This window comes from Typopeltis vanoorti, chromosome 4 (genome assembly GCF_054136105.1).
Source record: "Typopeltis vanoorti isolate ZY-2024b chromosome 4, IOZ_Tvanoo_1.0, whole genome shotgun sequence".
In the NCBI taxonomy this organism is placed as follows: Eukaryota; Metazoa; Arthropoda; class Arachnida; order Uropygi; family Thelyphonidae; genus Typopeltis; species Typopeltis vanoorti.
This window is the reverse complement of record NC_143552.1, coordinates 100,574,540-100,599,519: the sequence shown is the minus strand read 5'-3', so window position 1 is coordinate 100,599,519 and position 24,980 is coordinate 100,574,540. Positions and strand designations below refer to the sequence as shown.

The following is a 24,980-nucleotide window of genomic DNA, read 5'->3' as shown; positions in this document are numbered from 1 at the left end:
GGGATATAGTTGGCCTGGATATTACTATTACTTAAATGAAAGGATGCTACTTTAGTTTTGTTCAGGTCAGGTTGTAATCGCCATTGTCTAAAGTATTTATCAAGTACAGCCAGATCTTCAGTTAAGGTGTTCTCAGCTTTTTGGAATGTTGAATTGCAATGGCAATATCGTCAGCATACATGAATCTCCGTGATGCTGTCTCTGGGATATCACTAATATATAAGTTAAAGTGCAATGGGGCAAGAACTTACCCCTGAGGTAGGCCATTTTTAATCTTAAAGAATTTACTTTGGGATTCATTGAGAGATACTTGTATCCATCTGTTTGCTAGTATTTGATTAATTAGGTTGGCTAGTTTTGGTGATGGGATAGTTTCTAGGAATTTTAAGATAAGACCCTCTCTCCACACTGTCATAGGCAGCAGAGAGGTCCACGAATACCGGTATTGTTTTCAATTGTTTTTCATAACCGTTCTCTATAAAGGTTGTCAAGGCCAGTACTTGATCTCAATAACTTCTGTCAGGTTTGAAGCCAGCCTGTTCCTGTGAAGTTCTGTTATGTATACTTGAAGAAATTCTGTTGTATAGCATTCTTTCAAGAAGTTTCAGGCAGATACTTAACAAGGCAATAGGACGGTAGTTGGAAGCAATTATAGGGTCTTTGCCAGGTTTTAAGACAGCAATGATTTTAAATCTTTTAAAAATTGATGGAAGTATGCCAGAGTCCAGGATATTTTTGTACATAGCAGTAAGGCATTTAATAGTTTTTGGTCCACAGTTCTTAATGAATTTAGAGTAGATGTTATCGAGTCCGGCTGCCTTCCCAGTCCTCAATGAGTTAACTGCCTGGGTAAGTTCCTGGGAAGTGAAAGCCTGAGATAGTGATGATGGTGGAAGATCTGTTTTGAAATTTTTTAGTTTTTGTTTCACCTCTCTCGTAGCTATATGACAGGCAGTTTACCAGAAGTCCTTGTATTAGAGTCAAGCTTCCTAATCAGGGACCAAGCTTTTTGACTGGAATGAGTAAAATTAAAATTGTTCATTGTTTTAATCCATTTGTCTTTGCTAGCATTGTCAAGAGACTTCAGTATCTCAGTGGCTACTGTAGGGTTATTATTAGTAGAGAATTATTTATACAGTTTTTCACTGTCACTATTCCAGCCTGGGTTATATTCTCTCCTAAAACCTCTTGGAATGGTTCGTTTGGAAGCACCAATAACAATGCCAACAAATCTGTTGTAATTGTTTACAGTGGGTTTTTATGAATCTTATTACAGTGTCAACCTGTTTCTTAAAAGAATCCTAGTCAGCTTTGAGAAAGTTCCACCTAGGTTTTAATATTGTTCTTATGATTGGAATATTTAGGCCTACTTTATAGATTATAGGTTGATGTTGGCTATTGGAAAACTGTCTAATACTTTCGTACACCATCTCTACTGGATCACATTATGACGGAACATACTGTTATCAAACCTGATATCAGCAATGGAGATGTTAATCTTAGCTTTTTATTTTATGCAGATGATGTTATACTCTTAAATAAATCCAGTACAATTCTACAGTTTTTTTTTTTAACTAATTGAACAATTACTATAATGAATTTGGCATGAAAATCAGCAATAAAAAGACGCTGAGCATTTGCATGAACATAGAAAATGTCAGCTGCATCCTGAATGGAGAACTTGTAGAACCAGTAAAATATTTTTCATTATTAATAAATACAGTAATTTTTTATTTTTTTTATTTTATTGAAGATGGCAAATTAAATATGGAAATAAACAAATAAGCAAGCCTGGAGTTAACTGAATAAATTTATATGGAATAAGAGAGAAATTTGTCAAACTCTAAACTAGTTGTATACAAGAAAGCATTTAAACAATTTTTAACTTATGGATCTAGGAGTTGGATTAGAAATAAAATGGTTGATTGAAGACTAGATACCATAGATATGAGAGTTCTGAGAAAACTTAGAGCAGCGAATGATATCATTTGCAATATCATATTAAAAATGAAGATATTAAGGAGGAATTTGATCTTATTAGCATTTCTGATGGATGCTCACTTCTGGTGATGTTGGATAGTTCACTGTCTTCTAAGTATGCTACCATTTGCAGGAGTCACATAAAGCTGTGTTCTGTCATTCACCAATTCCTTCTATATATAAATGATCTACTCCAGCAGACTACTAACCTAATACATAGGTTTGCTGATGATAGCTCGTTTCATTCCTCCTTTTTCATTTGTCAAATCTGGCAATACACAAATCATTACAGTCTCCAGAGCCTTAAAAACTAATACAGATCTCCAAAACATTCATCAGTGGGATTTGGATAAGTCTTGTCAATTTCAATGCTAGCAAAATGCAGCTCTGCCTTATTTCCCACATAAAATGAACTGTTTTTGTTTTTTCAGCTTTACTTTTGACAACACTCAAATCCCTGTGCACAGTGAGGGCTATCTTCCTGGGATAACACTAACATGAAATCTCTCTCTCTCTTGGTACAAACATATTACAAATATTGCCTCCTCTTCTTCCAAAAAATTAAGTTTTTTTTTGCTCGAGGTGTTACTTTCCAAACCGTTTCTAACTTTATACAAATCAGTCTGACCATTAAATACTGCTCTAACATCTGGGATGGTTCCTCTAAGAGCTGGAGCTCCAGCTCTTAGAGGAACCATCCTCTAAGATACTGGACTCTCTAGAGAAAAGGGCAGTCAGACTGATTAATGACCCCTTTCACTAATACACCACTCACTTTCATACAGGTGCTCAGTTTCTGCTTCTTCCATCTTCTACAAATACTTCTGCAGCTACTATTCATGAGAATTAGCATTAATAACATCCACACTCTGTCAAATCCATTCAAATGCATGCTTCAACAAATCAACACTCCCTCACAGTACATCTCCAAAATCACAACAAATCTCTCATTTTCTTCATTCATCCTTTATGCTACCTTTTGGAACAGGTTGCCATCCTATGTATTTCTCAAGGAATACAATCCACAGCTCTTCAAGGTAAATGTGAATAAGTTCCTTCTTGTTCATCCATGGTATTTACTATATGTTGACCAACCTCTCACGGATGGGTTGGTTCCCCATAAAACTCGACAAGTAATAAAAAATCAGATAGATGTGATCAGAACTTATCTAAGATGGAATGGTCACTTAAACAGAATGAAGAAAGGTTAGCAAAATAGGTGTTTGATGCCAGAATGGCAGTCAAAAGAATCAGAGAAGACCAAAACTGAAAAACTGACAGTATTTATGTCCTGAGACAGGGTTGCTTAAGGATCAAAGCCATAACTGGGAGAAGATCTCCACACTGCTTTTAAGGAATGTGGAGAACCAACTGGGGCTTCTGAACCAATGTCCAATCATCGCATTCTTGTGCTGCACCCTGTGAGTAGATATCTACTGGGTACTGAATGACTGAGGAGGGGCTGGCATTTTGTAACTTATTAAACTGCAAATGCATATGGTAGTACAACATCATGAGATTTCATGAGGTGTAAGCTGGAGTGTTATCCAGTTAAACAAGGCACATGCACACACACACTGTCAGGGAACCAGAGCAAAGATGGAAAAATCAACTACTGGAACAAACTCCTGCTCAACATCTAGAAGAAGAAATCCAACACCAGAAGAACTATATTAGGAACCATCAATATAAGAAGTATTAATGGAAAGGAAATCAAATTTGCAGAAGAGCAGAAAAAGTACAACATGGATATAATTGGCATTACTAAAACAATTACTAAAATATGTACCCTCAAAGGGCTATTCAGAAAACTATGACAGCACAACACGATTAAATTTACATTATTTTTAAATTTCTATCAACAATTTTCCTCCAAATCAGCATTCCAATGTTATTGTATTTAAAATTTTGTTTATATATCTATTTACAACTCGAATTTTCTTAGAACTCTCCCATCCATGGTTACCAGTCTTTGATCAACTGTTATTTCCAACCAAACTGCTAGATTTTTAAGTTAAACTGTTGTAAACACAGCCTTGTACACTACTAATCTGATGTTTTAGCTGATCTCTCTCTCTCTCCATATAAATTTATTTCACTGGCTTCTAACCAGACTATCTTAGTTATTATTTTATCTATTTCCATATGTTCTATTACTGTATTTAGTTTGTCATCGTCACTAAAATCAATCACTTTTACAGATTTGTATTAAAAATGTAGTTGATATTTTCTGTTTTACTGCTTTCTTTATTGATGAATTTTATATGTCACAGCATCTACTGCAATTAAGATGAAGAGTCTTGAAAACTTGTAATAGATTCATTTAGGATAACATCTGTCTAAGCTTAATGTCTTCTACTGAATATTTAGTTTTTTATATCACTTTGTTTCATATAATCCATCATCAAATTCCTGACATGTACTCTCAAGAGGTGTATAGGATATTATGATAGTACTACATGAAAAACTTACATCATTACTATCTTCCTGTTAACAATTTTCCTCCATATTAATCTGTTATCTTTCAAGACTCTAACATTATCAGATTCTATATTTGTCTTCTAAAGTACTTTTTACTGTATCAATCCATTTACATCTTGGTCTTCCTCTGGGTTTTTTCCTTTTTCTCGCAAAGAACATTTGTTTTGCTAATCATTCCTCTCCCATTCTGTTAAAGTGAGCACATACCACCTGAGATTAGCTCTGCTAACACATTCTTGAATGCTAACAATGTCAAGTTCTTTCCTAATATACTCATTTTTAATATAATATTGCCCTTCATGCCATCTGTTCACTCCCCTAATCTTTCTCAGAAAACACTCTCCTATCTGTGGTCTCCAGCCTTGGGTCAAGTGTTTTATTTCTAACCCAGCTCTCAGATCCATAAGTTATTAAAGTTGGTTTGAACAGCTAATTTAGTGTTTTGACTAATTTCTTTCTTATTCCATATAAATTTATTCATTTGACTTCCTACCATTCCAGCTTTGTAAATTCTGTTGTCATTCTGTTCAATTCAAACTGCCTCAAATAAAGACTGTGTATTGCTTGATATAATGCACCATTGACACCATATAACTATAGCGTTTTGAATAGCTTTCCTCTTGGCACCTTGTCATGTGCCTTTTTTCCGATCTAGAAAACTTAAATATAGATCTTTGTTATATTTGTATGATTTCTCTACTATTTGTCTAAGTGAAAATCTGATCTTGACTACCTCTATTTGGCCTAAATCCAGCTTGTTCTTCACCAAGCTTTCCTTCCACAATCCTCAACTGTTTCTCAAGTACACTTGCATAAATCTTACCAGGAACACTCAGTAGGGAGATACCTCTATAATTTTCATTTTCAATTTTATTTCTTTTTTTATAAATGGATACTATGAGAGCTCTACTCCAATCATCCGGAATTCGATCCTTTGACTGGGTCTTCTGAATTATTCACTGCAGCCAATGCAAAACTTTTATACTTCCATACTTGAGCATATCATCTACATATTTTGTTGGCTTTTCAACTTCAGGTATTGATATGTATTCCTGATTGCCTACTAAGTATTTTACCACTGAGTTGTCACTGCTTGTTTCATTTAGTGATTTTTTGAAGTAATTACCCCATACACAAAGGATATCTTTATCTCTTGTTTTGATATCACCTTTATCATCTCTAATTCTTTTTACATTGCTCTTTCCTTCATTTCTAAGCTTTTCAATGGCCTCCAGAATATCCTACCACCTTCTTGATATTTATTTTCCATGTTATATGCATAGTCCTTCCATGACTTTTGTTTAGCTAGTTTTACACACTGTTTAGCTAGTTTTACACACTGTTTAGCTTTCTTACATTTGTCTTGGTATTCTCTAAGAGCACAAGCTGACTTATTGGTCAGGAACTTTTGATATGCTTTCTTCTTTTTCCTTCACTGCGTCTTTAACTTCCTGTGTCCACCATGGAGTTCTGATTTTTCTATCCTTGCAGACAACTTCACCACATGCCTCTCTTGCTGATTGAATCAATGTTTTCTTCAGGGCTTGCCACTGAATCTCCAAGGTTTGGTTTCTGTTTTCAAACTCTTTCATTTTTTCTTGAATAATGTTTGTGTATTTTAATCCAGAGTTCACATCTGAGAGCTGCTCAACTTTTATTTGCTTTAAAATTTTTTTACATATTCTTCTTTTCAATATGAAATTCAATTTTATCCTTCTCAAGACTAAATGGTGATCACTTCCAATTTCAAATCTTCTGTACACTCTTGTATCTCCTTCACCAGTGAAAAAACATTCCTATTCAACAATAACATAGTGAATAAGACTTTCTTATTTCTTGCATCTTCCCTCCATGTGATTTTGTGCATAATTTTATGTTGAAACATCACATTAGTAATAACAAGTACATGTCTTGAATAAGACTAAGAATATATAAGATAAATATCAGGAAGGTAACAAAATGTTCTGAAGGCTATTGAAAAAGCTTAGAAATAGAGGAAAGAGTACTGTAAAAGTAATCAAAAGTGATAAAGTGGTATGAGAACTGAAAGTGAGGATATCCTAGATGTCTAGAGTAATTACTTTGAAATACTTAAATGAAACAAGCAGTGACAGAACTGTAGTAGAAATTTTTCAAGAGAAATGCAAACATCAGTATATATATCAATACTTGAGGAAGAAAAAGCTGTCAAAAATTTGAAATGTGGAAAGGCAAGTGGAGTAGATGATATTCAACCAGAAATGCTCAAATATGTAGGTATAGAAGTTTTGCAGTGACAGCACTGCATAATTCAGAGGATCTGGCCAAAGGTCAAATTCCACATGAGTGGGTTAGAGCTGTCATAGTACCATCTATGAAAAAGGAAATAAAACTAAATGTGAGAATTACAGAATTTCTCTACTAATTGTTCCAGATAAGATTTATGTAAGCATACTTGAAAAGAGGGTGAGAAAAATTGTGGAAGAGAAACTGGTAGAACAAGCTGGATTCAGGCCAAATAGAGGTTGTCAGGATCAGATTTTCACTTTACAACAAATGGTTGAGAAACTATGGGAATATGATGAGGAGCTATAGATCTACAAAACTTAAGTATTGTAGATCTGCAAAAGGCATATGACAAAGTGCTCAGAGAAGAGCTTTTTAAAACCCTAGAATTATATGAGGTAAATGGAACATTTTATAGAGCAATACATAGTCTATATTTAAGTTGTAAGTCATCAGTTAGAATTGAAGGAAGTGCAGGAAGATGGTCTGGTGTAAAATCCAAAGTAAGACAAGGATCCACATTATCTCCACTCTTATTCATCATCTGTATAGATCACATTATGAAAGAAAGGGGCATTAAACCAGATATTCAAATCTGATATATCAGATTCATCTCTTTGCTGCATTCAGATGATGTACTCCTAAACACATCCAGTACAAGACTCCATGTTCTCTGACTGAATTGCATAACAGCTATAACAAATTTGGCATGAAAATCAGCAACAAAAAGATCAAAACTATGAAAATAGACAGGAACATAGAAAACTTCAGCTGCATTCTCAATGGTGAACTCATAGTACAAGTAAAATATTTCAGCTATTTAGAAACAGTTTTTATGGAATAAGAGAGAAATTAGTCGAAACACCAGACTAGCAGTATACAAGATAGTCCTCAAACCAGTTTTAAGTTATAGATCTGAGAGTTGGGTTAGAAATAAAACTCTTGATCAAAGACTAGAGGCCACAGGTATGAGAGTTTTGAGAAAAATTAAAGAAGGGAACAGATGTCATTAATGAAAAAAATCATATCAAAAATGAATCTGTTAGAAAGGAACTTGACATTGCTAGCATTCAAGAATGTGGAAGTAGAGCTAATATATGGTGTTATGGCCACTTACATAGAATGGACGAGAAAAGATTAGCAAAGCATTTGATGTGAAGATTTCCTTTAAGATTTAATACTTTTTTATTATTATTATTATCCCATGGTATTATTACACCAGATCATAGTGGTCAAATTCATGTATTTTATACAGCACATTTTCTGGGTTATAAAGTTCACATTTGGAAATATTCATACAATTTAGCAGATGCATTGGTAATGCTTCCTTGATGTTACAGATTCTGAAGATGGGGAAGACTTATGCCATTGCTAAACTTGAATGGTTGTGTGTGTGGCCAGTCTTGAGGCAAGAGATCATGGTAGTGGCACAGTGATTAAACTTGGAGTTGATGGTAGCCCCTGGTTTTTCTGCTGAATACCAATGGTGAGTCATGTCCTGGAGAATCGTTCTTTTTATGTTTTCTTTTTGAGTGGTTTTAAAAAGATCGAAATCTGTGGTATCAATCGATGTTGCAGCCATTTTTGCTACTTCATCTACAGTTTCATTTCCCTTTAAACCTACATGGGATGGGATCCATTGGAAAATTATTTTGGAATTCTTATGTAGTTTTTGTTTTTTGCTATGTCTCTAAGCATTTCTTGATGGCTAGTATAGCAGTTCTTAATTGCTTGAAGGGCTGCTAAGGAATCTGTGAAAAATATAAATTCCTTTGGGTTTTGTTTATCCAAATGTTGCAGTGCTGTGTTAATGGCTATTAATTCTGCATGGTATGAGTTGCATTCAATACCGTAAGTTGTTTTTAGTTCTGTATTTTGAGAGCCATAGATGAGTATGCATTCCCAGAATTGCCACTGGATTTTTGGAGCCATCTGTGTAGATCTTTGAGTCAGGTCCATATTCCATTATTTTTGAAAGAGCTAATGATCTCAAGATTTCATGGTTTTCTTTTTTTTTTTATAACAAATAATAAATAATAATGTAAACTGACTCATGGAGTTCTCTCATAGTAGGCCTGAGGCTCCCTTGAGGTTACATATCAGGAAATTGTTGGTGATGACATAGTAGACTAATTCCAAGAAAATTGTTGATAGGAAGTTAGTAATAATGTAAACTTATATAGTACTGTCATAGTATCTTGTACATTCCTTCAGGGTACATATCAGAATTTGATGATGAGTATAATTATAATTTTTTGTCTGCATCAGATGCTGTGGATAAACATTTTGTTGAAGCAGCTCAGAAGTAATTATATGTAGTCCCAGCCTGAATCAGATTGATGAGTTAAGAATTCTTAGCTTTACATAAGGTGCTTAATCCCTCATCCCTTTGTATTTTAATGAATAGTTTATTATCTCTTGCTTGACATTTAACTCTTCACATGTGCGTGTGCATAAACACGTATGAATTCCACATCACAGCCATCAATGTTCACAGTGGAATTTGAACTTTCAACTTGTCATTTAGAGAATGGAGATTATTTGCCCCACCAGGTTTGTTAGCTGGTTGTTTACTTGTTACCTTTCTGTTATTTAAATTCTTCTTACACACTGAGAATGAAATAAAATATTTGTTATTCTTTATAATTAATACTGAATTGTTTTGTTTCATTTTCTGTGCCAACATGCATTATTATGATTCTAGAATAAGTAAATAACGTTAATAAAAATTTATAAATATTAATAGTCATAAGCAGTACCAAGTTTTTGTGACTCTTACCTATGACAGGCTGTAAACCTGTGGGTGGACTAAAATCCCCCCCCCCTTTTTTTTTTATAATTTTTTTTTGTATATTTTTAAATTTATTTTTTTGCCTGGTCCAGAAATCCTGCTCCAGAGATCAAACATGGAACTTTATCAAACCATTTCAGGTCTCCAATAAGCAGGCTGGTGGTCTTGTAGTGAGAGATGAAATTCATCTACCTCCTAAAGACAGTCATAATACATCCATGCTCATAGTAGGATTCAAATACCCATTCTGTTGGTTGGTTGGAGAGCAGATGATTTTTGTTGTCGGGTGTGTGTTACTGCTACTCTGCTTATTAAGTAGCACGAGAAAGATATACATTGTTTGGTCTCTTGAGCAGGGCACTCGGGTTATTCACTCCCCACCTCATCTATAATATTAATATGCTATAGGTTTTCATCTTATATTGTGGAAATCGTGATTAAAAACAAAAACAAAAATAACTTTGATTGCACACCTTGATAAATTACTTCACAGCTTATATTGTAACAGGAATTGGCATTATTGGTTATCTGAATAGGAAACTTTGATTGGTGTTTTCATTTATGCCTTTAAATTGATTTTATTGAATATTTATATTATCATGATTTGTTTTGTAATTGCTTATTTTAGGGTGCTCATAAAGATTGGATATTTGATATAAAATGGCTAGATGATGAATTTTTTGTTTCTGGTAAGTGCCATTTTCTTTGTTTTGCAAATATGATGATGCAGATAATTTTTTTTTTTTTTGTAGTTAGTTTGAGCCATCTAATAATTTACCTTTTTTTTCCAACCTGTTTTCAGAAGTAAGGTAGTTTTTTTTTTTTTTTTTCAAAATTTTGCTAATAGTGGATCATATCCTTGTCTTAAATCATAGACTGTACCACTATGTCATCCTAGCTTTATAATTTTTTATGAGAATTTAGGTGAATAAATTTTGAAACTCGTATGGAACTGTATTAGTAGACAGTTCCATAAGAAGATTGCTTTTAGAAGCATTAAATACAAGGAGTTAACTCAGTTGATATTGACTTTTTTTAAAATACACTGAATGGCCAGTTTATCAGAGGTAGCCACCTAATGGTGTGTTTGTACCATTGTTCAAATAAGTCTTGATACATGTGGACATAAACTCTGTAATGTTTAGCAATACTGCTATCTGCATTTCTAGTAGATTTTCTGGTGGGTCCTTATGAATATATCATTCTACCACATCTCAGAGATTGCTTAGTAAGATTGAAATACAGTGGCTGAATGTGAGGGGGGACAATCCATTGGTAAAATCTCATGTTCCTGTAAACATTCTTGGATGACATGCTGAATTATCCATTGCAGTTGTCTGTAACATCAAGGTAAATAGCATGAATAGGTGTACTTGGTTAGCAGTGATGTCCAGGTAGGAACCACACCATTCAGCTCTTGTTCTACTGGTCTCAAAATGTCTAGGTGTGCACCAAGAGAAGCCTTTACTCCACTGTGTGTTGCATTGTTGGGATCAAGCATAATAGGTCTGTGATGTTGTCGTTGTCTATGTTGTTGTCACCATACCCTATCTGCATAAAAATGGCAGGAACTGGTATTTATCATTCCATGTGACCTTTTTGTCTTTAGGTCTTCACTGCTGATGTTCCTTCACTTACCTTAACTGTAGATTCATTTTGTGTTCTATCCTCACTAGTTGTCCATATATCCTATTCAGAATCAGTGTTTGATACATTCAGATACACTCACTCATAGCCACCGGTTGTAACACATGGTCATTGTAAATGATTCTAGCATGTCTTGGATTTTACAATTCTGTCAATATTAGCTGCTGTTTCTGGTCAGATGCCTGCTTTTGTGAGCATCCTAGAAGGACAGTTATCTCTGAGATACTCTGACTTGGGAATGGCTCATTCTACCACATGTTTGAGTAAGTTTGCAGTTCTCACTATTATTCTCCATTCAGAGTTGCTGGAATCGCACCTTTGGTTCATTATAACACACATACACACTTTAACGTTCAAACAGTTTACCGCTTTATCTGTAACTAGGTGGCAGCTACATGTCATTAATCATGACTTACTGGTGGATTTCAGTTAGCATAAAGGGAATGTTTCCTTATATTCTGGTAACTGAGTGCACATATGCATGTATAGCTTGGCAATTACACATACTGGCCACTGAATTAGAAACTTATTTACTGCTATGTTGGACCTCCTTTAGTGACTGCCAGTACCAATCCCCCTTCGATTCTCTGCATATAGTTTGGTGAGATATGGATCAGGAACAGCCTTCATTAAATTCTTTGGTCAATTGTTGTCTACAGAAAGTTCTCTTTGTCCATACAAGCCTTCTCAGACAATTGTGATCTTGTTCCTGAGAGACTGCCTTAGAACCACAGTTATGCCTCTACGTTTGGGATATCTCACATTTTGAAAAAAACAGTCAATTCTGCTGTTTTCAAAATCATGGTTCTTCCAGCCAGATGGATACCCACAATAAGCCCTTTATTGAACTCCAAAAGATATCCTTTGTTTTTCTCATTGTATCAACACTTGATGATTACTGACTAACAGCATTCTTAAACAGTTGCCTAGAACATGTGGCGATGCATATGTTCTAGGCAACTGTTTAAAAATTCTGCTGGTGACATTTACATACATCTGAATAAAGGTTTCTAATTCAGTGGCTGGTATGTGTAGATCATCTCTGATCTAGTTACCAAGGTATTGATTAAATTTCATTGAAGGTGGTAAAGCAGGGAAACACTATTTCATAACACAATTGAAGAATCAATAGGTCTTATTACCTCCCAAGCACATACTGACATTGCTCTTTGGTCATAGGTCTCTGGGTTCAAATCTCTTCCAGGATGCAAGGAACATTTATAAGGGTTCAGCTGAAGTGAATTAGTTAGTCTCATATGGAGATGATAGGAAAACCTCTCTAAAATTTTTTATTTATCTGATATGTTTATTGAAGAAAGGATAAGTCTGAAAAGTGGGTTTAAAAATAAGATGAGACTAAAATCATGCTTTTTCAGGTGTATTCTATCTGAAACTATTAAGTGCATCAATGAAGATGTTTCACAAAGAATTAACATGGTGAACAGTCATTAAGAGATGATTGAAAGAAGAATACACCTAATCCGGTCAGCTGGATGGTTAGCGTATCCGCTCTCCAGCCAGAAGGCTGCGGGTTCAAATCTTGCCATGGGCATGGATGTTTGTGATTGTCTATGAAAATACTAGTGGTGGTGGTGGGCGGTAGATGGCATTGATGATGGTAGTTGCGGTTCGTTGTAATTGGTGGATTGAAGTGGAGACGGAGAGTTGTGAAGTAGGTGCCCTCCCTAGATGAGTCTTTGGATTCCCTAGAGGTGTCACGTAATAATAATAATAATAATCAGAATCCTTTAGTAAATTCCAGCACGGTTTTTATATCTGCTCTCCAAACATCAGTGGGTTTGAATCTTACTTTGGACATGGGTGTTCAGATTGTCTTTAGGTGGGAGATGAATTTCATTGTCCAGTGTGAGATCACCAGCTTATTGGAGGCCTGTAATGGCTTGAAAAAAGTTGCATGTTTGGTCTTTAGAGCAAGGTTTCTGGATTATGTAAAAATAACTAATAAAATGTATAAAATTAATTTAAATAAATATAGAAAAACCTTAACCTAGTATACTAGTACATTAGTATTGTAGGTCATATGCCCACAGTACTAATGTACTATAGGTGTACAATCTTTCTTTGGTGGGAGTCAAAAAAATAATATATGTAAATGAACCAACTCATTTTGAGACATTATGACATTCTTCCTTAAAAAAAAAAAAAGCAATAAATATGGTTTGTTATAATCTATGGATATGAAAATGCTTAGCTCAGAATCACTTAACCAGAGATCATCCCTACTTCATTAACAGTAGAATTGAATGCATTTGACTGCACATCGAAGAAAGTTGCTGAACTTGTAATTTGAAACTTTTACCACTTGATCCTGGCTTAAGAGTGCAATCTTATATGTTAAACTCATAATCTAAGACCTTACCTTAGAAACACATTTTTTGCATGTAACATTGTCATTATGTAAAGTTTAGTGCAAGTATAATGTAGGAATTGCTGTTTCACTCTATGTAGACTTACACGTCCTTTGAGATGCGAATGAAAGGGTTTTGAAATTATTTGGATTTAAAAAAAAAACATTCTAAACACTTTGTGATCTTGCCTTATGCGTGCTTAAGGACTTATGTTCAAACATAATGCTTTCTTACTTTGATTCTTATATGAAGTAAAAGAAATCATTATCCGAAACCATGTCTTATAAAAGTCAAAGCTACAAGCTGTATAAAATCTAAAAAACAAAGAAATTGAAAAAAAAAAAGCTTTTTAAACTCCACCTGAATTGTGATGTTTAAAAAGGAACAGAACCTTTTAGACAATATCCATGTAAATGGGATCTTCATAATAAATTAATGACTTGCAGTGAAATAAAATGGTAACTTAAATATATTAACTAATTCCACTATATGAACAACAGTTCCAGCTGCTATCAAAGTGATCATTATAAAACGCATTGCTGAGGCATCACTAAATATATATATATTAAAAAGTTTTAATGACTGATACCGAAAGATAAAGAGATGATATGGTTTATTTGAAAAGATACTACCAGTTTACTAGTTTCGTTGAATTGATCAACATCTTCAGGTATCACAATCAAAGAAATATATAAAAAATTACAGACTTAAAATTGCATTAACAGAACAAGTACAAAAGACAGTAGTGCGTTTGAAAACAGAATGCTAGCTTGAGTTCCAAATAAACGTAGAGTATGCGCTGTGACGAGTGCGCCAATACTGAACAGAGGCAACGTGTGCGTCAGAGAGAGATTAAAGCTTAGGCTGTTATTGATATGGGAAGAATCTAAAGAAATTTCTCTAGATTCGACAATCTTTCTCTCAAGCTCATCATAGCACACATGGATGTTAGAAGTTTGCATCCAGTTCACAATGTGTTGGTGGCTTTCGTCTGAGTTAACTGAAAAGAGAACGTGGCTAGAGAGTGCGCTGGCTCTAGTCCTGTTGTAGGAGATATCTCTACAACAGGACTAGAGCCAGCGCACTCTCTAGCCACGTTCTCTTTTCAGTTAACTCAGACGAAAGCCACCAACACATTGTGAACTGGATGCAAACTTCTAACATCCATGTGTGCTATGATGAGCTTGAGAGAAAGATTGTCGAATCTAGAGAAATTTCTTTAGATTCTTCCCATATCAATAACAGCCTAAGCTTTAATCTCTCTCTCTCTCTGACGCAGACGTTGCCTCTGTTCAGTATTGGCGCACTCATGACAGCGCGTACTCTACGTTTATTTGGAACTCAAGTTCGCATTCTGTTTTCAAATGCACTACTATCTTTTGTACTTGTTCTGTTAATGCAATTTTAAGTCTCTGTAATTTTTTATATATTTCTTTGATTGTGATACCTGAAGATGTTGATCAATTCAACGAAACTAGTAGAATCTTTTCAAATAAACCATATCATCTCTTTATCTCTCAGTATCAGTCATTAAAACTTTTTAATAATATTTCCCACCAAGTAAAATGAATTATAATAATATATAGAATGAATTATAATATTTATGTCATTATAATTATAATGACAAAGCATGTCATTATAGCTCATTTTATAACTTCTATATTATCATTAATAATGAAAAATTCTTTCTTTTAAGCAAATTAACAATAGAATCAAAAACAAAATTTTAAAAATTCCTTTCTGTCCCCCCCCCCCTTACATGTTGGGTATCTGTATATAGATATTTTACGTCATCCTTCAGTTAATTAACTTTCCTTCCAAATATGCTGTAGATGTTTGTTCTCCTCTTAGAAACTCTGACCATACCTTCTCCATGTTTCCTTTTCTACTAGTCAATCTTCTTTCCCAGTCATTTCTCAACTTTATGTCCTATGACACTAAAGTGGTGCCAAGTAGGATGATTCTAGAATTTCTAATCTTGTTTCCATGGTCTGATTACCCCCGTCCAAGTATATGCCAAAGCAATCCAAAATTAAAATTCAGCTTACAGTCAAGGATTCAAGTTAAAAACCACAGTCTACACTACATCCCTAAAGTGTTGTAAGAAAATTATTCCCAAATTCAAAGCACATTTCACAAGAATCAAATGCAAAAAAGCTTGCCTCCTGGTCCCTTGCTGTTGGGTGTAACTTCTGCCATTATTTATTCTCACCTCTCTCACATCTTGATGGTACCATGGTGACATCACCCACATATTACCTAATTTTTCCACTATCTCATATAGACAACTAAAGCATCTCTTTGACAATTCTACAAACTTCTTACAGCATGCCTTCCTTAATCTTTTGCCTAGAGGACATCAGAAAAAGGACTTCACTAGTCTTGATATTAGTAAATTCGCTGTTCTATATAGTATCCCTCCAGTTGTGCTGAAAAATTGTGCATCCAAATTAATACCTGTCCTGTATTGCCTCCACAAGCTATCATACTCCTCTGTCATCTAACCAACAGTATGGACGCATGCCAGCCTGTTCCTGAAAAGAGTGATAAGTCAATCATCGAACTGTCATCTCTCTCTCTCTTTGTCCCTGCAAGGACTTTCAAATATAATGGAGTAGCTAATTCATGGCCAGCTTCTTCTTTAATAAGTTGGAGAAGACTCATCATTTTATATAAGCTATGATTTATACAGGTTATGATTACTAAATCATTCCATACAGGTAATTACTACTTCAGCACTCAGCCTATTCATTAACTTTAACCACCTTTGGACATAAGCGGTAGAAAAGTTCAAGGCATTTGATCAAGTCTGGCATCAAGACCTCACCATACTTTCAACTTATGATTTAATGTCATTTGCAATTGAATTGCCAGCTTCCTCTCTTGTTCTTTATAGCTTGTCATGGTGAATGACCTCTCATCAGCTTTCTTTATTAATGTTGGGTTACCCCCATGGCTCTGTGTTCTTGTCCCACTATTCCTCCTGTATATTCGTAACCTTCATTTACTAACCTAAAATCATATCCTTAGTTTTGCTGATGACAATATATCATTCCTCTTTTTCCTTTGAGAAAACCTTGTAGTTCTCAAATAATTCAAGCTCCAAGATCCTCCTGCTAATTAATCTCATCAAGGAAATCCAAAAGAGATCTTTTGCTAAATAAGTAAGAGGAAGAATGAGTATCGAAGGATAATGTTAATGAATTTGTCTGAAAATCAAGACATAAGTGAAAGAATTCATTATAAAATATTAATACAAACAGATCTAATATTTTTATTGTAAAATTTTTGGATAAGTTTCATAATCCATTATCAATACAGTTATAGAAAAACTCAAAAAAGAACAATTTAATTGAAAGCACGTGATATTATGTACAATATCAGCAGCAGGATAATACCTCCATCTGCATTAATAGATATTCTAAATAAATTACAATTATGGAACATATGAATGGTGAGTATTGGTTAATATCATCATCATCAAATTCCTGACATGTACCCTCAAGGGGTGTACAGATTATGATAGTACTACATAAAAAACTTACATCATTACCAACTTCCTGTCTACAATTTTCCTCCAAATCCATCTGTTACCTGTCAAGACTCCAACATTATCAGATCTTATATTTCTATCTTCTATGGCACTTTTTACTGTATCAATCCACCTATATCTTGGTCTTCCTCTGGGTCTTTTTCTTGCCAACCTGGCAGAGAACACTTGTTTTGCTAATCTTTCCTTTCCCATTCTGTTTAAGTGATCATACCACCTGAGATTAGCTCTGCTAACATATTCCTGGATGCTAATTATGTCAGGTTCTTTTCTAATATCCTCATTTTTAATATGATATTGCCATTGATGCCATTAGTTCATGCCCCTAATCTTTCTCAAGACTCTCATATTTGCGGTCACTGGTCTTTGGTGAAGTGTTTTATTTCTAACTCAGCTTTCAGATCCATAAGTTATTAAAGTTAGTTTGAACACTATCTTGTATACAGCTAATTTAGTGTTTGATTAATTTCTCTCTTATTCCATATAAATTTATTCAGTTGATTTCCTACCATACCAGTTTTGTTGATTCCGTTGTCTTTTTCCATATTTAATTTATCATCATCACTAAAAATTGTGCCTAGGTAGCTGAAATGTTTTAGTTTTATAGATTCTCTATTCACAATGCAGTGGATATTTTCATGCTTCTGCCTATTTTCATTGTCCTTGGCTTGTTATTGGTGGCCTTCATAGTATATCTATTACAACAGTTATCCAATTTAGTCAGGGAATCTTGCAGAAGTGTACCGGATTTATTTAAAAGTATAACATCATCCACATAAAGTAAAGAGCTGACATTAACATCTCCAATTTTGATATCAGGTTTAATACCACTTTCCTTCATAATGTGATCCATATAGATAATGAATAACAGAGAGGATGATGTATATCCTTGTCTGACACCAGATTTCACATCAAACCATCTTCCTGTACTTCTTTCAATTCTAACGGCTGACTTACAACTCAAATAAAAACTAAGTATTGTTTGATATAATGCATTTGACACCATATAACTAGTGTTTTAAATAGCTTTTCTTTTGCATCTTGTGATATGCCTTTTCCAGATCTACAAAACTTAAATACAGATCTTTGTTATATTCCCATGATTTCTTAACTATATGTTGTAAAGTGAAAAGCTGATCCTGACAGTTCCTCCATTTCATCTGAATCGAGCTTGTTCTTCATGATGCTTTCCTTCCACAATCTTTCTCAACAGTTTCTCAACTATACTTGCATAAATCTTACCAAGAACACTCAGCAGGAAAATACCTCTGTAATTCTCACATTCATTTTATTTTCCTTTTTATACATGTGTGCTATGAGAGCTCTACTCCAATCATCTGGAATTTGTCCCTCTGTCCAGACCTTCTGATCTATGCTGTGCAGCCACTGTAAGACTTTTATACCTCCATACTTGAGCATTTCTGGTCGAATATCATCTACTCCCACTGCCTTTTTACATTTCAGGCTTTTGATGGCTTTTTCACTTCAAGTATCAATATGTATTCCTGATTGCATGCCTGTTAAGTGTTTTTTACTCCTAATGTTTTTTACTTTTAATATGTTGTCACTGATTGTTTAGTTTAGCAATTTTTCAAAGTAATTACTCCATACATCAGGGATACCTTTTTCACCACTTTTATCACCTCTAATTCCTTTTATAGCACTCTTTCCTCAATTTCTGAGCATTTTCAACAACCTCCAGAATGTCTTGCCACCTTTGTGATATTTATTTTCTATGTTCTTACCAATGTCTTCTCATGACTTTTGTTTAGCTACTTTTACACAGTGTTTAGCTTTCTTACTTTTGTCTGTATATTCTCTAAGAACAGAAGCTTACTTATTGGCCAGGAACTTTTGATATGCTTTCTTCTTTTCCTTCACTGCCTCTCTAACTTCCTGTGTCCACCACAGAGTTCTGATTTTTTTATCCTTGCAGACAAGCCCATCACATGCCTCTGGCAGAATCAATGTTTTCTTGAGGACTTTCCACTGAATCTCCAAGATTTGGTTCCTGTTCTCAAACTATTTCAATTTTTTTTTAATGTTTGTATATATTAGTCTACTGTTCGCACCTGAGAGCTGCTCAAATTTTATTTGCTTTAAAACTTTCTTACATGTTCTTCTTTTCAATATGAAAAGAAGTTCTGCACCAGTGCAAAGACATCACTATCAACAATAACATAGTCAATGAGACTTTTCTTATTCCTTCCCTCTTCTCTCCATGTGAATTTATACAGATTTTTATGTTGGAACATTGTGTTAGTAATAACCAGTCGATGTTCTGACCAGAAATCCAACAGGTATTTGCCATTATTATTAGTTTGCTCTTTTCTCCAAATTTTCCAAATTGTTTATTACCTAAAACTTTCTCAAAATTTAGAAAGTTTTAGGTAATCATTTTTGTTCAGATTTGGGTTGTGAATGTGTGCTTCACAGCTTTCTTTGTAGTGTTTCTAGAAGAAAGTAACTTTTGTGTAACTCTTTGGTTTTGTTCCACTGAATTCTGTGTTTTGTAGATAAAGCCTGGTTTACTACCAAAACAAGCCCAGCTGGATTTGTTGGGTTCATTAAGAGAAATGTATTCCTGATGTTCTTCCAGGCAAATTTGTGCAGATCAACAAGTTTTTCCTTTCTGGAATTCCCCTGCTCTTGTGGTTTATGTTATAATGGAAAAACTTGTCGATCTCTAGTATAAGATAGAGGAGGATATTTTGTTAAAAAATTATGTGCTTTTATTGAAAAACTAAAAATTTGGATACGTCAAGTTGAAAATGGTAATTTTACAAACTTTCCCTTGCTTGATTAAATTGTTCTGGAAAACAAAAAAAAAATCACAATTTTACCTGAAATTCTAATACATTTGCAACAATTGATTGAATTTTTTCATGAATATTTTTCCACAGGAGATATTGGCAAAGAGCAGAAGTGGATACTGGATCCATTTCTTTTTGATCTTAATTCTATAAACTACGGTAATTTAATAAAAGATGATCTTATTGAAATGCGAGCCAGTACAAATATTCAAATGAAATTTGAAAAATTGGATCTAGAACAATTCTGGTGTACTCAGAACCATTTCCACAAACTGGCAAAGCCAGCATTGCAGACACTTCTACCATTTGCTACTACCTATCTTTGCAAAAATGGGATTTTCATCACTTTTACACATAAAAACAAAAACACAAAATTGCTTAAATGCAAGTGATGACATGCACGTAGCCCTTTCAAAAAAGGAACCCTGCTTTCAAAATATTATGAAAAAGCAACAATAAATTGTTTTGCAATAAATTTTCTTTTATAACAAATAAATTTCATTTTCTAACAAATAAAAAACACATCTTTCAAGTAGGTGCGAGAATGTAAATTGAAGTTCAATGAGGTGCGGGCCAGTAAAAAGGTTAAGAACCATTGGTTTAAGTGAAAACAAAACAAAAAAAAAATGTCCAAAATATGCTGTTCAAAAAGTTCCATAAAGTAATTGGCTAGAGTTGGAAAAAAGTAAAACCAGATAGCTGTTCCCTCGATCTGTTTATATAGTTTGTTCTGGCATCTAAAATATAATTAATTATGAAGTTGATTAATTTTTCAGTATCTCGAGGAAAGTCTTTGTAAAGCATATCAATTGTATCTGTCATAGGAATATTTGTGTCGAGTTTTTTATGAAGGAAGCAGAATTTTCAGTAATTGTAGAAAGATTAGATAAATATTTTGAAATTTTATATGTAGGACATCCTATGCAGTTCATAATAGGTCTTAATGGCACATCTTTATGTTATTTAGGAATGCCACACTCTTTTACAAAAGCATGATGAACTTTTAGCCTCTTTACTGTTTTTTCATCCCAAGAATAAACTTCGTCAAAGAGGCTATTAAGTTTTTTGATTTGTGATTGTGTAGTGTCTCTATCAATGCTTCTGTATGTAGATTAGATTTCAAGCAGTGTATATTTTGTTTAAATCATTACCTCCTGAATGTAATCTGTCTGGAAAAGAATTTCAAGCCTTATCTTCTCTAAAAGTAACAAAAACCTATTTATTAATAAAGCCGACAAAGATCGAGCAGTTGTAATTCATGATAAGAATAATTAGTTTAGAAAACTTGGGCTTCTACTTCAAGATAATTTTACATACAGAAGCATTGATAGAGACCCTACACAATCACAAATCAATAAACTTAATAGCCTCTTAGATGAAGTTTTATTATTGAGATGAAGAAACAGTAAAGAGGCTAAAAATTCATCATACTTTTGCTTCAAGACGTTTTGATGTAGTCTCACTCCTTACAGATATCCCTATATGACAGATAAGATTGATTTACTTTACAAAGACTTTCCTCCAGATACTGTAAAATTATTCAACTTCGTAATTAATTCAGGATACTTTAGATGCCAGAACAAACTATATAAACAGATCGATGGAACAGCTATTGGATCTTCTCTTTCTCCAACTCTAGCCAATTACTTTATGAAACATTTTGAACAACATATTTTGAAATTTTTTTTTCTTTTTCACCTAAACCATCAGTTTGGTACAGATATGTCGATGATGTGTTTGCTGTATGGAACTCCTCTTTGTCTAATCTTCATGAATTTCTTAAAAAAATGAATTCAATTTAGTCAAGAAGAATCAAATTTACCCTAGAAGTAGAGTAAATTTGATTTACCCTACGTCTTTCTTTTGTCTTTCTTTTCTGGATGTTTTCATTCTACGTCAACAAAATGGCAGTTGACAGTTCTCAATATATAGAAAACCAACTCATACTGGTAAATACATTGATTCTAGCTCTCATCGTTACTTTGTCAGAATATGGTGTAATCAAATCATTAGTTAACAGAGCTCATTAAATTTGTTCTACAAATTCTCTTTTAAACAAAGAACTGTTTATTATCAGAACTACCTTTAGTGCAAATGGTTATAATGCAAAAACTGTCACAAAAATAATCAATAATTATGGCTGTCATCCTAACCCTCCTCAAAAAGAAATTACCAGATTTTGTGTTCCATATGTTAAGGGATTTCTGAAAAAAATAGTAAGATTACTTCAAAAATTAATGTACAAGTTCCTTCTTATCCAGTTCGCAAACTTCATACATTCCTTATCTCACCACAAGACAAATATCCTCTATTTTATCCTGGAGTTTATAGAATCCCCTGCTTTTATCGCTTATATTATTATGGATAAACTTGTTGATCTGTACAAATTCTCCTGGAAGAACATTAGGAATACATTTCTCTTAACAAACCCAACGAATCCAGTTGGGTTTGTTAGCAAATCACACTTTATCTACAAAACACAGAATTCAGTGGATCAAAACCAAAGTGTTACACAAAAGTTACTTTCTTCTAGAAAGACTCTACAAAGAAAGCTGTGAAGCACATATTCATAGCCCACAAAAACAATTATCTAAAACTTTCTCAGTTTTGGAAATATATGCTCACTATTCATATGTTCCATAATTGTAATTAAGTTTTGTTTATAATTAAAAAATAATCAATTAAATCAGTTGATTGTAATTTATTTTGAATATCTGTTGATGTAGATGGAGCTATTCTTCTGCAGCCGATATTGCACATAATATCATGTGCTTTCAATTGAATTGTTCTTTTTTGAGTTTTCCTATAACTATTGACAATAAAAATATTAAATGTGTTTCTAATATTAATATTTTATAATGAATTCTGATGGTAAGAAGATAATAGAAGTAGAAGTAGTAGAGGTCTGAGTGATTACTTTACAAGAGCATAATGTCCAAGTGATGTACATTATACTAGACAAGAATTTTTTTTAATCTTTTACTCAAGTGTATGCAAACAAAACTTTGTGTGTGAAGTATATCTTCATGGCTTGGCTACTTTATGTAGAGGCTGTTTACTTCTCATCAATTGCCTCATCTCATAATATATGAGATACTGAGGCAATTGATGTGATGGTCCACTTCCTTTCAGGTATGTGTTGGAAGAATTACTACCCAGAAGAATTTTGAATGTTATTGAGGTCTCATTGGTGACAGATGGCCTGTGGAGATACTCAAAGCTAAATCAATGCAGCAGTCACATACAAACAACAAAATGATGAATCACCATATTATTAAGATATTCTGGATCAGAGATGGAAGTTTTTGCCACTTGGTTAGAATTTCAATAAAGGTTGAAATTGGTCTTGGTAGTAATCCTCTCCATAATGCATAGTAACACACATGCTAAAAAGGAAATATTCTGTGCCTTATTTGATACTAAGGCAACTAATGTGAAGTAACCTAGTTGTGAATAAACTTGATGCACAAACTTTTTTGTTTATTTATGCACTTCAATAAAGGATTAAAACAAATATAATTTCCTTGTCTAGTGTAGAATACTTTCTAACCAAGCAAAAACAAAACAAAACTATATTATAGAGCCATGGGACAGTGACCAGTTTTAGAAGAGAAACAATGAACTAGAAGCACCCTAGAATCTTATGAAATATCAATGTTATTAGAGCTACTGGAATGAATGATACTGGCTCTGTTGTGACATTGTACAGAGTGGACTACAGGAGAATTGGGAGTGCCTCTGAACCAAGGTCCTGAGGGAGTGAAAAAGAGAACAAAATATGCTGTTACATAAAGGAAACTTCAAGACAGTAAATTACCAAGTATGATCAGTATCTCAGGAGTGGTGGTTAAGGTTTTGGAAAATTTGGTTAAATTTGGTAATATGTGATAGGATTATATTCTGTAGGGGGACAGCATCCCTATCCCAATGGATTTAACAGGTCTTTAAGGCCCACAACCTTCCAAGCATGCTTGGATTTCATAACCGAAATACAAGGATAAGATGGTCAGCCCTATGCCTCTAAATATTCCTGACTATATCCCTGTGTGGTCACGGGACTGGTTTTCCTGTTTGTGGGATGAAAAATCCCAGATAAACTGGCAGAAAAAATCCTGCTGTCCACGTCCAAGACTGGCTAACTTGGCTATGACTGAGGAAGATCCTTAAACTCTTCACGTTGTCAATGGGAATCGAACCTAGGACACTCCTTCCCCAGGCATATGGTTGTGAAACACAAAGCCACTAGGCTAACTGCACAGACTAGGGGGACAACATGGCATGTGAAAAGTAGGTCCTGCTTTAGTAATTTACTCATGTTTTATAATAAAGCGATAGCCGGGTTGGATAAAGAAAATTACTAGATCATAGTATTATGGGGAATACTATGATATAGTAATTCACAAAGGCATCTGACAGGATACTTCATGGATATCTTAAATTGGAGGGAGTGGGGATAAATATGAAGCTGGTGATATGGATAAGAAGATTGACAATGAATAATATATGGCAGAGTAGAAGTTGGAAGAATGCAAGGCTGAGTATTGAGTCCACTGCATGTGTAATATGTACATTATTGGATACAGGGAATGGTTTGAGAGGAAAATATGCAGTTGTTTGCTGATGATGCAAAAACTAGGGAAAATTAGTTTATAAAGGTGATCTAGAAATACTGCAAATTGATATCAGTAAATTAACACTGTGGGCAAACGATAATGGTTGTCAGTTTAATGTGGTAAAGTACAAAGTTATGCATTTTTGTAAATAGATTACCAGCTATATATTATAATTGACAGAGCTGTACTGCAGGAAATATGTATTTAGGATTAGGTGCTGATTTACACTCATAATTAAATTTAATGGAATGAATATAATGGAATGAAGTTTTGTGATTGTCTGTGAAAGTGGTGGCGGGCTGTAGATGGTGTTGGTGTAGTTCATGGATTGAATAAGTGGTGGTGGCAGAGAGTTGTAGAGTAGATGCCCTCCCTCGATGAGTCTTTGGATTCCCTGGAGGTGTTGCGTAATAATAATAATAATTATGAGCGGACTGCAGGAAATTAATGAGGCTATGGATTTTGGAGCAA

General features: G+C 34.1%; 1 protein-coding gene across 2 annotated transcripts in view; it reads left to right on the top strand.

Annotated features, from left to right (window-relative positions):
• DCAF12 (DDB1 and CUL4 associated factor 12-like protein) overlaps positions 1 to 24,980 on the top strand; it is a 172,876-nt gene that overhangs the window by 75,599 nt on the left and 72,297 nt on the right. For both annotated transcript variants that reach the window (XM_090391379.1, XM_090391380.1), the window contains exon 5: positions 10,146 to 10,206. In XM_090391379.1, the coding sequence (XP_090247505.1) occupies positions 10,146 to 10,206 (61 nt within the window). The remainder of the gene's footprint in view (positions 1 to 10,145; positions 10,207 to 24,980) is intronic.